At 28.5% G+C, this 12,980-nt stretch overlaps 5 protein-coding genes across 6 annotated transcripts; 2 read left to right on the top strand and 3 right to left on the bottom strand.

The window, feature by feature from the left end:
* Positions 1–692: 692 nt before the first annotated feature.
* Positions 693–2,307, bottom strand: LOC138184338 (protein FRA10AC1). Its single transcript, XM_069122227.1, has 4 exons — positions 2,009–2,307; positions 1,552–1,717; positions 1,319–1,478; positions 693–1,247 (listed from the first exon to the last, which is right to left on the bottom strand). Exons 1-4 carry the CDS (start codon positions 2,113–2,115, stop codon positions 949–951), a joined length of 732 nt encoding a protein of 243 aa, XP_068978328.1. The 5' UTR covers positions 2,116–2,307; the 3' UTR covers positions 693–948.
* A 282-nt stretch (positions 2,308–2,589) lies between these two features.
* On the top strand, positions 2,590–3,746 carry Hmgcl (hydroxymethylglutaryl-CoA lyase). Its single transcript, XM_069122226.1, has one exon. The coding sequence runs from the start codon at positions 2,750–2,752 to the stop codon at positions 3,731–3,733; it is 984 nt and encodes a 327-aa protein (XP_068978327.1). The 5' UTR covers positions 2,590–2,749; the 3' UTR covers positions 3,734–3,746.
* An 82-nt stretch (positions 3,747–3,828) lies between these two features.
* Positions 3,829–8,695, bottom strand: LOC138184331 (armadillo-like helical domain-containing protein 3). Of its 2 annotated transcripts, none has more exons than XM_069122201.1 (11): positions 8,568–8,695; positions 7,747–7,932; positions 6,344–6,629; positions 6,067–6,200; positions 5,772–5,982; positions 5,406–5,700; positions 5,104–5,321; positions 4,801–5,033; positions 4,607–4,733; positions 4,222–4,496; positions 3,829–4,157 (listed from the first exon to the last, which is right to left on the bottom strand). In XM_069122201.1, the coding sequence occupies exons 2-11, from the start codon at positions 7,897–7,899 to the stop codon at positions 4,065–4,067; spliced, it is 2,025 nt and encodes a 674-aa protein (XP_068978302.1). In that variant the 5' UTR covers positions 7,900–7,932; positions 8,568–8,695; the 3' UTR covers positions 3,829–4,064. The 2 variants fall into 2 exon arrangements, with proteins under 2 accessions (XP_068978302.1, XP_068978301.1); XM_069122200.1 differs by lacking the exon at positions 8,568–8,695 and adding an exon at positions 8,252–8,452.
* On the top strand, positions 8,683–11,151 carry shop (sulfite oxidase). Its single transcript, XM_069122218.1, has 7 exons — positions 8,683–8,809; positions 8,976–9,602; positions 9,675–9,861; positions 9,944–10,069; positions 10,160–10,352; positions 10,421–10,621; positions 10,702–11,151. The coding sequence occupies exons 1-7, from the start codon at positions 8,769–8,771 to the stop codon at positions 11,004–11,006; spliced, it is 1,680 nt and encodes a 559-aa protein (XP_068978319.1). The 5' UTR covers positions 8,683–8,768; the 3' UTR covers positions 11,007–11,151.
* Positions 11,043–12,949, bottom strand: ProRS-m (prolyl-tRNA synthetase 2-like protein, mitochondrial). The gene is made up of 6 exons (XM_069122225.1): positions 12,704–12,949; positions 12,364–12,615; positions 12,015–12,276; positions 11,774–11,955; positions 11,494–11,706; positions 11,043–11,432 (listed from the first exon to the last, which is right to left on the bottom strand). The coding sequence occupies exons 1-6, from the start codon at positions 12,812–12,814 to the stop codon at positions 11,151–11,153; spliced, it is 1,302 nt and encodes a 433-aa protein (XP_068978326.1). The 5' UTR covers positions 12,815–12,949; the 3' UTR covers positions 11,043–11,150.
* Positions 12,950–12,980: the final 31 nt, after the last annotated feature.

The following is a 12,980-nucleotide window of genomic DNA, read 5'->3' as shown; positions in this document are numbered from 1 at the left end:
ACGATATAATTATAAACTCGTTATGTATTGTATATAAGTGTTGTAATTATTGAAAATAGTGTAAGTTTGAGTAGTAGGCTAGCCTTTTTACATGAGATTTTAATTATACAAAAAGGATGATATAGTAAAATCTAAAGTAAAAAAATTGACTTGAACTGTTATTCATTTTTTGCTGTATAAATTGAATGCATATAAAATGTGCTTTTATTTTTTTGTATCTATATAGATGTATAACTTTATTACCATCAAACAAAATTTAGAAGTACAAGATTACTAAACTGTTTTACAAAAGATAAACCGCCATATTCATTATATACATATATACGAATCAAAGAACAATATAATTTGTACACTCATAAATATTATAAACTAGAAACTTCAGTTTATGCTTTCATTTGCAAATTTCAATCGATGTAATTTATGAAATGATTTGTATTATGTACAAAAATGCAAGTTTTACTCTTTTCTCAATGAAATAGGATATATCAATAATAATGAAAGAAATAAAAATTGTGCATTAAAATTATTTAAATCTTATGGCTAACTCAAAAATTTACTTTATTGTCAATAATGTATGTGGTTGTTGAAAATATTTGACTGCAATAAAAATAAATAGTTGTATTTATTATACAATATACACATATATGTATAGACATACACATTATTACCTGTGGTGCTAGATTTTTTTCACAACAAGGTTTTGTTGTAAATGTAAGTAAAAAATAACAACAGTTATCTAAGTGTGTAAAAGTTAAAAAATATGTACTAAGTCTTGTTATCATGCAATATAAGGATAGAACATGAGTTACGCATCAATCAAAATAAAGATACAATAACTGCAAATGTTATATTTATTTGAACATGACTCGTGTTGTATATAGAAATTATCGTATTTTTTTAAACATTATTCGTAACAGATGATTTTATAAGAAACTTTAATTTTGTTTCTCACATTAGCAAATCTGCTAGATATTCTTCAAATTCCTCCTCTCTTGTTTTTTCCAGATTTTCAATTGGTTTTTCTTTCCAAATTTTAGATTCATCTTCATCTTTTTCTGTATCATCAATTGATTTCCCAACATTACTTGTACCTTTATCCTCTTCAATTTTAATTGGAACTGTTGATGTACTAGGCATACTACTGGGTGTTTCAGTATTTGTACCTAATCTCTTTAATGTTTTATGTTTCTTTGCTTCACGTTTTTGAGATCTATAATTCAACCTTATAGAACATTCAGGGCACAGTCCTTAAAATGCATATCAATAATAAGCCTGTATTCCAAATGTAACAACTTGAACAAACTATAAAACGACTTACTTAATTTGACAAGAGCATTTTTTTTCTGACCATGCTCTATGTAACCAAAATTTACTTCCCAAGATTTAAGGCCTTCCTTTTCTTTACATTTTTTATTTCCACATTCAAACTGTCCCTTACCAACGATAACTTCCTTCTCTGTTCTCCATCTTAAGGCAACCTATTTAATATCGACCTCCAGGATTTAATCTCAGAATACTTCATTATATATTGAAATGTATATTATAATCTACCTTATTTTGTTTGTAATATGTTAAGTCAGCTATACAGTATTCTTTAAACAATTTGTCATAATATTTCTTTGCCAAACGAGCACCCCATGTTTCTGGTTCATTATCTTGATCCCACAGAAATCTATGGTTTTCTCTAATAACGTCATAGTCAGTCTTATCTCGGGACCTCGAAACACAGGCCGAAACGTCAAGAACTGCTTGTTTTAGAGTTTACAAAGCTTTCATTTTTTTAATTGTTTATTTCTATGTAATGCACATTTCTTTTAAATACCCTTCTAATATTAATATTTATAACATTTGGTAAAAATGCTTTTTTTACCAAACTTTCATATTTTGAATAAACGTAAGTTAACTTTAACTCACTAATTATGAGACGCCAATTTAATATATTAATAATACAATATGGTTATGATATCAAGTTATAACATATGAAAACCAATTAAAAAATTTAACATACGTATCCCGTTTCAAAGATGACACTGAACCTCCGTACAATGTGAAATAATCATTTATAAGTTTTTTGTGTCTGTCATAAGCTGACAAATAGGCATAAGCTGGAAACATGTTTCTTCTTAGCACAGACTGGTTTTATTTCTAGTTCGATGTGTAACGATGAAGTATTAGTTAAAATGTACACGACACTACACGACACATATCAATCAAAAAAAATAAATGATAAGAAGAACAAATATTATTTCACTAAACATAAATATACAATTCACGTTCTCTTTTCAGAAAATACGTTGATATCAAAGATATTCGAAATTACTTAGATATATAGTACATACACATGTATTTCTTACACTATTACGAAGTACTTTTAAAAATGGCGTCGCAGTGGAGAGTAGCGCCATTATAACAGATTCAACAATGAGAAAAACAGAAATTCTATATATTTATAAATAAAAATTCCCAGAAATTTGAACACTATTTTATTGTGCATTCTATATTATTTTAACACAATTTTGACTTGTTTTGTATTTTAATATTTCACGTAATTGAACATTAATTAAAGTAATTCAATGTTACGAATTTACATCACTTTATTATCATAACATTTTTTTATCGGCACATTTTATCACTCTATATTGAGCAATGTATTGTGGATATTTTTCACTGCATATTAAATACATTTCTCTTAAGTATAGTATAGCATTTCTTTTATAAGGAAAAGAAAATAAAAGTAGAATATACTAATATGTACATTTTTAAATTAATGATGTTTAAAATTATCAGTAAAAATAATGTAAGTAATTTTTCTGTAAAAAAGATGAGATCAATTAGTAACTTTGTAAAAGTAGTTGAAGTTGGACCTCGAGATGGATTACAAAATGAAAGAAATATTGTCCCAACTGAAGTCAAAGTTGAGTTCATTAACAAACTATCAGAAAGTGGATTAAAGAATATAGAAGTTACCAGTTTTGTGTCTCCAAAATGGGTTCCCCAAATGGCAGACAATGCAGAGGTGTACCAAAAGATTAATAAGAAACCAGATATTTCTTATTCAGCATTAGTACCAAACATAAAAGGCTTGAAAGCTGCATTGGAAGTAAATGTAAAAGAAATAGCTATCTTTTTGGCTGCATCTGAAACTTTTTCAAGGAAGAATATTAACTGTTCCATTGATGATAGTATGAAAAAAGCTAGAGCAGTTATTGAAGAAGCCTTAAAATATGATATTAAAGTCAGAGGATATATATCATGTATCATTGGTTGTCCTTACGAAGGTCAAATTCAAGCAACAGCTGTAGCCAATTTAGCTACATTCATGTTACAATGTGGATGCTATGAAATTTCTTTAGGAGATACTATTGGTGTAGGATCACCTAACAAAATAAACAATGTATTACATGAATTGGGATATGTATCAAATGACATGCATGAATTTGCAATTCATTGTCATGATACTTATGGACAGGCACTAGTAAACATTTATGCTAGCCTTGAACATGGAATAAGAATTTTTGACTCATCTGTAGCTGGTCTAGGAGGTTGTCCATATGCAGTTGGAGCCTCTGGAAATATTGCTACGGAAGATCTACTCTATCTTTTACATGGACAAGGTTTAGAAACTGGAATAAATCTTAATGAAATAGTAAAAATAGGAGAATTTATCAGTAATCAGCTTCAAAGACAAAATCAATCCAAAGCAGGTATTGCGATTCTAGCAAAAAAATGTTAAGACTGTAACTGTTTTAATAATACCTTAAAAAAAAAAATAGCAGAATAACGAAGAATATGAATCTGTGAAGAAAAGCATGGATAGTAATGGAAGGATTCTATCTTATACTTATTAAATTTTAATGATCTTTTTTAATCTTGTATACACAATCCATAGAAATATGGCGCAACGATTGAACACACTACGATGTGTTACTTTCGCAACTAGCTATACATTCTTTGTGATATTAAGAACATACATATAAAGCTGATTTTATAAAAAAAAATACATTATAATACATGACAACGGAATGACACACAGTATTTGATTCACGTTTTACGTAGAACCTATGTTACGAAATATTCGATAGTTCTTGTAATATAGCCTGTGTGTCTAACGTACTCAAATCTATCGATCCTCGAGTATCAATTACAACTCCAGTTACCTAAAAAATAATCATGTCATGACAAAAAAATTTAGAATCATAATTTTATTTAATTGAGCATTACCATTTCCTCAAAGAATGCAACATGATTAGGTTTCTCAGAATATCTTTCATATTGATCTAAATTATCTTGCAATTTTAAAGTAAGGCTATCATAATTTTGTATTATGATAGCTAAAATTTGTTGTTCTGTTGGAGTGGACAAACTTTCACTAGCTAACCACGCTGCTATTTTTGGTGGAAAATGATTTACTATGTCTCTCATATTCACCAAACAATTTGTCAATTTTAATGCATGTTCTTTATACTCGTAAGATTCGCTTGTTGAATAACGGAGAGCTTGAACATATAAATAAAGTATTTTTATTATTAACTATTATATGACTAAAACAATAAAAAATATGTTTAAATTAAATTAAAGTAATATGAAAGATTTGTTTAATATATACCCATTGCATTCAAATTTGTGAAAATAAGCCTCATTCGTATTATTTCGTAAAATAATTCGTCATAACTGCTAGGGGAGGATAAGAATGTATCTCCGTACGTAATAAACAAATTTAAGATATTCACAACCTAAAAACATCAAATTCATTTTTTAAATTTATACTTGATACGAAAATTAAATAAATCATTAATTTACCTGAATAGCTAATGGAAAAATATTCATTTTCTTAATAAGGTGGCTTTCATGAGTGGTTAAAAATTTGAGTAAATTAATTAGTGCAGTCCAAAGATCTCTCCATTGATATCCAAGCCTAACTCTACATCTTTTTTGGTAACAAAGCAATCTCTGTAGAACTCCAATACATTGATGATAAAGTTCCAATGGAAATTTTTTCATCATGTGCGATGTAACAAATTCGACAAGTAAATCTACAATATTGTGATAATTATTTAAACGAATCAAACTTTCGTACTAGATACATATGACAATTATAAATACCAAGTAAGGTAGCTGCTAATGGTTGTGCTGGTGCTGCTTTATCTTGTATCTTTCTATGATGCATTGGTACTCGATGGAGTTGTACTCTAAATGCCAAATTTGCATCATGCATTAAACTGTTTGCATATTGATCCTCGGCAATACAACTTAATATGAGGAAGCACAATTTAACGTTATTCATTATTGCCTCTGTTCTGATCACCTGCATAACTATTGAACTGAAATAATTCAAGTTTCTTACAATAAAAAATACAACATATTTGCGTGTATTATTCTTTTTACAGCAATACTATGCTCCTCACCAATACTGTAAGAATGTGGCCAGCAAATTAAATGGCTGAGCCATCACGTCAGATAGTTGTGTTCCGGGAGCTACCGCATTTGGTCCCAATGTATTATTTGGAGAAGGTGGTGCACTAGTATCACTTTGTGTATATGCCAAAGTTGTTACAAAATTACGATTTAAATGTGTTGCTTCATAAAGTGCTAATAACAATGCATTATTTGCACGGACTTGTTGCGTTTTCGCTTCTTCTTCTCCAACGAACATACTTCCGACTATACTAGTTAAGGAAGATAACCAGGATGCTTGTATTTCTATATAACATGATTCTTATTAATACATTTATAGTAAATGATTTGAAAATATAATTATGAATGTTCTATACCTGCTCTTTGTTGAACAAACTGTCTGCAAAAGTCCATCAATGAACTTGATATAACTTGCCCATAGCCATTAAGAGCTAATTCATCATCCAAAATCGATAACTTAACAATATAAGGATTTGCCCTTTCATGCTTTCTATAATTGACTAGAAGTGTTAAAAGCAACACTGCGTCATGTCCGTGACGGCTTCTAGCTGTTGTATCTCTTAAAAGCTATATAAAAAAAAATAGAAAATATTAATGCTTAATGGGAATCATTGTCAACAATTATAGTAGTCATACTAAAGTAACACCTACTTGAACCAGAGATTCAAAAACACTATTAAGCATAACATATTCCAACAAAGTGTTCTGACTAACATTGTCCATGCCAGTTACAATAATTAACAACAATTTCAAGCACAAAGCTTTTAAACTATCAGGGTATTCACCTAGAATCATGGAAAATTTTAATAATCGGTTTGTTTCTTTTGAAAAACTGTAGATTATTTAAATGTTAAATGTATATTTGAATCTTTGATTTCTTAACATAAATGAATTAGTAATTACCTATTATGTATTAAAATGCATATACCTGTTAAGAAATTATTACAATGTTGCATTAATGTTGTCATCCTCTGTTCTGCAGAATCAAATCCTACTAAGATATCTATTAAATTAAATCCACAATCACCTTGACTAGCTTTTTTATACATGGACTGAATAACAGCTGCTAAAGTTTGTAAAGCATATACAACTCTGAAAGGATGTTCATCAACTAATGTATCTACACAATGGCAGACTAAAGCATTTAAGTTTTCTCTGCTTGCATTTAACTGTTCTGCAGTCATATGTAAAATTTCACTTTCAATATGTGGAACCTAAAAATAGAGGAAAGAACATGTATTGTTAAAACAATTAAATACTGAATGTGAATTTAACCACAAGGTACTTAATATAATGATTCATTTGTTTTTTCTTTGACAGAAAGGATTCATCAGAAAATTTATTGTGAACAAGAAGTACTAAAGATTTTCATTTTATTTGATTTACTTAAAAACTTTTTTCCACTGAAAGAATGATATTCCAAACTTATGATTCCAGTATTTAAAAACTAACTCTTGGTTGTATAAATGTGTCTTAATACATCATGTTTGGTAAATTTGTTACAAAATTAATACAAGTGAGTATAAAAGCATGTTACAAATGTATATCTATAATTCAACAATATTGTTTGTATTTATTTAATGTTATAGTCATTGCCAACATGGGAAGTAACTAAATATTATGGGAGAGTATGTATATATCAATTAAAATGTTTAAAATATAGAGTTCAAACAAGTGAAGCATGGTTTAATTTCAAATGCAAATTTATGCCAGGTAGTTTGCGTAAAGAAATAGAATGTGAAGATTATGTTGAACCCAAAGGTACATGTTAAAAATCAGAAATACATATTTTATTTTTTTCATAAAATTATCGATTTATAAACAATAACTACAAATAAATTTTTAGTTAGCAATAAGTCTAAACAACAGAAAGAACAACCAAAAGTGTCATCTGAGAGGGAATCACAAGATAAAGTTCAATATAATGCAAAGGATCATAAAAGTGTACCAACTTCACTCAAGGAATTAAAAGATAATTACATTATTGATGAATTAATAGATTCAAAAAAGCAGAAAAAGCAAGGAAAGAAGAGATGTCAAGAAAATAACAAATATCCTATACATGAAGATTATGTGACAAAGAAAGAAAGAAAAGTACAATTTAATTATAATCTTTACTATTAATGAATTCTTCTTTTAATGAAAAATTTTAATTGCAGGTAAAACGTGCTCAATGATTTTCATGGTAGATTAGAAGAATTTTTAGTTTGGAACCTCTGCAACATTCTCTCAAAATTACAAAAAAGTTTCAGAAATGTTTATCTTTTATTAATTGTATTTGTATATAATATTAAATAATGTTTAATATTTGAAAATAATGAAGATACTGACCATAGGTTTTATTAAGAACAATTCATTCCAAAAATTTGGATGAGCTAGTGTTAAATCCTCTCCTTTGAAAAAGCTTTCATAAATAGGTACAAGTTTTCCTTTATGTTGGCGTTTGGAGCCAGAACCGCTCCGTTTTCTCATAGCCATTGCCATAATTGATTATTCAATTTTTATCATTTCCTTTACCTAAAAAAAAATACATTGATTTCAATAATAATTATATTCAGAATTTATACAATCTTATAAATTTTAAATACATTGTTTTATATAATAATATATTGCTTTATTTAAAATTCGTAAATTCTTATCTTTCAATACACCTATACACCATACACCATACCTATAACCTCTATACTGAATTTTCAATGATTTTAAATGAATAAATAACACTTTGATAGATACAACATCTTTCAGATAAAAATATTTATGTAATCGCACGTTTCAAAATTGTAAAAATATATAACAATAAAAATTTTGGGAAGAGGGACATCAAGTATTTACTTACTAATAAAGCAGATAACTTCTTGATGTCATATAAGTAATTTCTGTATTATTTGAAAAGGCAGTACTAAAAGTATGTCTTTTTATGTATGTTTTAACTATTATTCTTGTTTATATAATTTTTGAAGGGTTTCATTGAGACGAGACTCCAAGTACTGGAAATGAAATAATGACGCAAATAATTACGAAAACATCCATGCACAAGAATGACAGGGAGCCATCATGGAATAAAAAATTGATATATACATAACATACACATCATGAACATATGTCCATGATACACATTATACTTGTTGTAATATCTCCGTTCGAAAACTTACATCTTAAAGATAAAATCAAGTTCATATATACATAATGATTTGCTTATATAAATCATTAACATATGGTTCCTTAACATACGATTAAATACGTAATCCATTATTACACACATATGTATACACGATTCATCTAATTTATGAGAAAATCTTCTGGTACTATTTATATACTGTTGTGTCAACTATAAAATATAAAAATTTCGAACTATGATTTTACATTCGAGGATCTTAAATCATCTAAGAAATAGGTTCTTATTACTTTGAATTTCATTGTTATATTTTATAATGATATAATAATATTTATATGTTAAAAATATTAATAATTCTATATAAATAAATAATAAACTAAAATTATCTTATTTTATAATGAAATAAAATATTATATAAATGTGATAAAAATATTAATTATTTTAGACCTTTGTCACCAGCGACAAGTGTTTATATCCAGTACTATCTTGAACCATTTAGGCAACACTCATCTTATAAAGAACAGTATATTAAACAAAATAGAGTCAAATATAGTTCTTATGCAAAATATGCAGCATATATTACTGTTGCCACATCTATATTAGGTTTACATTATTACGTATTTTATAAAAAAGCTCAAGCTTTGGATAAGAAACCTACTTTATGTGGAGAGTTTAGAGCAGATTTAAAGACATACAATCTAGAAGAAGTAGGCAAACATGATAATAAACAAAATCGAATTTGGGTAACATTTAAACAAGGAGTATATGACATAACAGATTTTATTGAAAAACATCCAGGTGGTCCTTCTAAAATAATAATGGCAGCTGGCAGTTCAATCGAACCATTTTGGACAATTTTTGCTAACCATAATACAGAAGAAATATATGAGCTCCTTGAATCAATGAGAATTGGAAACATATCTAAGGATGATGCAGCCTCTAATGCAATTAATGAAAATGATCCATATTCAAAAGAACCCATAAGGCACAAAGTTTTAAAGATAAATGGACAGAAACCCTTTTGTGCTGAACCACCACCTTCTTTATTGATAGAAAGTTTCATTACACCAATGTAAATTTGAATATAATTTTTAGAAATTTTATGTGTAAAAAAATTTACTTTTAAAATATTATTTCATTTTAGGGAAACATTTTATGTAAGAAATCATCTTCCTGTTCCTGAAATAGACTTGAAGACTTATAGTTTAGAATTAGCTATAGAAGAAGTAATAAAAAAGACTTTCAAATTTGAAGACATAAAGAAATATCCCAAGTACACAATAACAAGCGCTATAATGTGTGGAGGAAATAGAAGATCAGAAATGGCACAAGTGAGTTGATATATTCTCCCTTTTTTAAAAAAGTATTTTTATATTTTTTATTATGTATTATATTTTTTTAAATTTATCACAGGAAAGACAATTGAGAGGACTTAGTTGGGGTGTAGGTGCTGTTGGTAATGCTACATGGACTGGTACAAGGCTATGTGATGTATTGAAAGATTTAGGAATTAATGAGGATAATTACAACCATATACAGGTATTAATGTATAAACGAAAAAGAGAGGTTTTTTAAATATTAAAAGTTATAAAAAGATATTTAGAAATATAAATAATTTCATGGAACAAGTTTGAAGGGTATGACTTAGATCCTTCTGGTACACCATATGGTGCAAGTATACCCATTAGCAAAGCTATGGACCCTAGAGCAGATATAATTTTAGCTTATGAAATGAATGGGCAACCAATACCAAGAGATCATGGTTTTCCTGTTAGAGTAATTGTGCCAGGTGTTGTGGGTGCTAGGAATGTAAAATGGCTTGGTACTGAGTAATAAATATTATGATCAAACAATAAAATAATTTTGTAAGCCTTTCTGTAATTTTTATAGCCAGAATAATTGTTTCGAAAGAAGAAAGCCCATCACAATGGCAACAAGGTGACTATAAAGGTTTCTCTCCCAGTACTGATTGGGATAATGTAGATTTTTCTAAGGCGCCTGCTATACAGGAAATGCCTGTGATTTCTGCAATTTGCAAACCAGAACATGCAGAAACAATCAAAGTGGTAAATGGAAAGATAAATGTGAAGGGTAAAGTATAGTTTTTAAGATTTCACTTATCTTTACAGCACTAATATTATAATTATACCTTGACCAAAACGTTTTTGCAGGATATGCTTGGTCAGGAGGGGGTCGAAAAATCATCCGGGTTGACATAACAAATAACCAAGGTAAAACTTGGTATACGGCTGATTTAAATGCGGAAGATAAGAACGCTAAAGAAGGTCGATATTGGAGCTGGACATTGTGGAGTATAGATCTCCCTGTTAAAGAGGGAAGTAAAGAAATAGAAATTTGGGCAAAAGCTGTAGATGCATCATATAATGTCCAACCGGAAAGTTTCAAAAATATCTGGAATTTACGAGGTTTTCTTTGTAATGCATATCACAGAGTTAAAGTTAAATTAGAACACTAGAGTTACTTAGAGAACTTATAACAACAACTCAATACAGTAAAATTTTTTGTATTTAGTGAGAAATAAATAACAATTTCTATTCACTACAGAACATGTGTTTGTAATAAATGCACTTGTTACAATAGTACAATGTATTTCATATTTTTAAATTTTTATACCTTCTTTATTGAAATAACTAAATATGTCATCCAAAGGTATTTTACAATTTGTTGAATTATTTATATCATGAATTTCAATCAAAGGTGGAGATTGTATTGCGGATTTACCAATTATAACAACATATGAGAATCCTGTTATACGGGCGTGCATAAGACGATTTCCAATACTTAAGTGTGTTCTATCATCAAGTATAATATCAGTATTTAATCGAGTTAAAACCTCTATTATGTCTTTCACATGTAATGCACTTTCTTCCTTGCTACCTACCTATAAATTATAATGAGTTTTTAGTATTTATTGTTTATAAAAAATATTGTATAGTGTATACCTTTGGTGGTATAATGCAAATAGTATATGGTGCTAAATTTTTTGGCCATCGTAATTCTTCTTTGGTAGATAATAATTCAGTCATGATTGTAAAAATACGACTCAAACCAAGTCCATAACAACCCATTACTAAGGGTTTTACTTCCTTGTTTACCCTCAATGTTACATTTAAAGGTATTGTATACTTTGTATCTAATAGAAATGTATGTCCCACCTTGAATAAAAATTAATCATTTATTACAGAATCTCAGATTAATTCGAAAATTAATTGTTCCCATCACCTCAGCAGTTCTATTTTGCTCAAGTACACTCCCACATTCTGGACATTGTGATTCCTTACACATTACTTTATTAATGCTGTACTGACAAGGTAAGCATGTATAAACATTATCTTCACCAATACTACTTATATAATGATATTCATGAGACATTGAACCTCCAATTGTTCCTGGATCACCAATAGCTGCAAATATGAATAATATTAATAAAAGAAACATGAAATTGCATTATTTATTTCACTACCTTTTATGTATGTTATTCCTATTTTCTTAAATATATTCTCATAAGCTTCACATACTAGTGCATATGTTTCTTTTGCTCTGTCCAAATCTATATCAAACGTATACAAATCTTTCATGATAAATTCTCTACTTCTCAAGAATCCCAATTTTGGTTTTATTTCGTCCCTCCATTTGTTAGAAATTTGATATAATCTTAAGGGAAACCTTTTTGGTGATAATGATCCTACTGATGATACTACAAAACAAATTGCTTCTTCATGTGTCTATAAAGACATGACAAATTTATTGAATTATGTTTTATTCTTCAACTTATTGATCTACTATCTGATATCTTCAATAATGATACATACTGGACTAAGTATATATTCCCTCTGAGATCTGTCTCGTAATTTAAAGAATTCATTTTTATTATCATCAAACCTATTTGATTTTTTCCATAACTGTGTGGATGTTAAAGCTGGAAGTAATAACTTTTGAGCTCCAATCTTTTCCATTTCGGTATCAACGAGTGCTATTAATTTATTTAAAACACGTAAGCCTAAGGGTAGAAATGCATACATTCCATTGGCAACTTGTTTGATCAACCCATATTTAACTAAGTTCTGCAATTAATGATATAAAAAATATACATTATAATTAATAAATATTGAACAATATAAATAAAAAAAAACGATGAAATAGAAAGAGTACTTCGTAGCTTTTTGAAGAAAGATCTGTTTTTTTATTGGTGGCGATCGTAGATGTACTCGGTTGAAATAAATGCGATAATTTGTTTATATTACGAATCGGTAAACTTGACATGTTGAAATAATTTTGGATAAAATATTGTAGCTAAATGCACACACAATACACTAGAATAAGTGTATCTTACCAATTGGTCTTTGATTTTACGCCCTACACATTCGCATCAACTACATACATTCGCGTCAACTACACACATTCGCGTCAACTACACACATTCGCGTCA

This window comes from Bombus flavifrons, chromosome 10 (assembly GCF_040668555.2).
Source record: "Bombus flavifrons isolate JBK064 chromosome 10, iyBomFlav1_principal, whole genome shotgun sequence".
NCBI classification, from domain to species: domain Eukaryota; kingdom Metazoa; phylum Arthropoda; class Insecta; order Hymenoptera; family Apidae; genus Bombus; species Bombus flavifrons.
The sequence above is the reverse complement of the archived record's forward strand: the minus strand, read 5'-3'. Positions and strand labels throughout refer to the sequence as shown.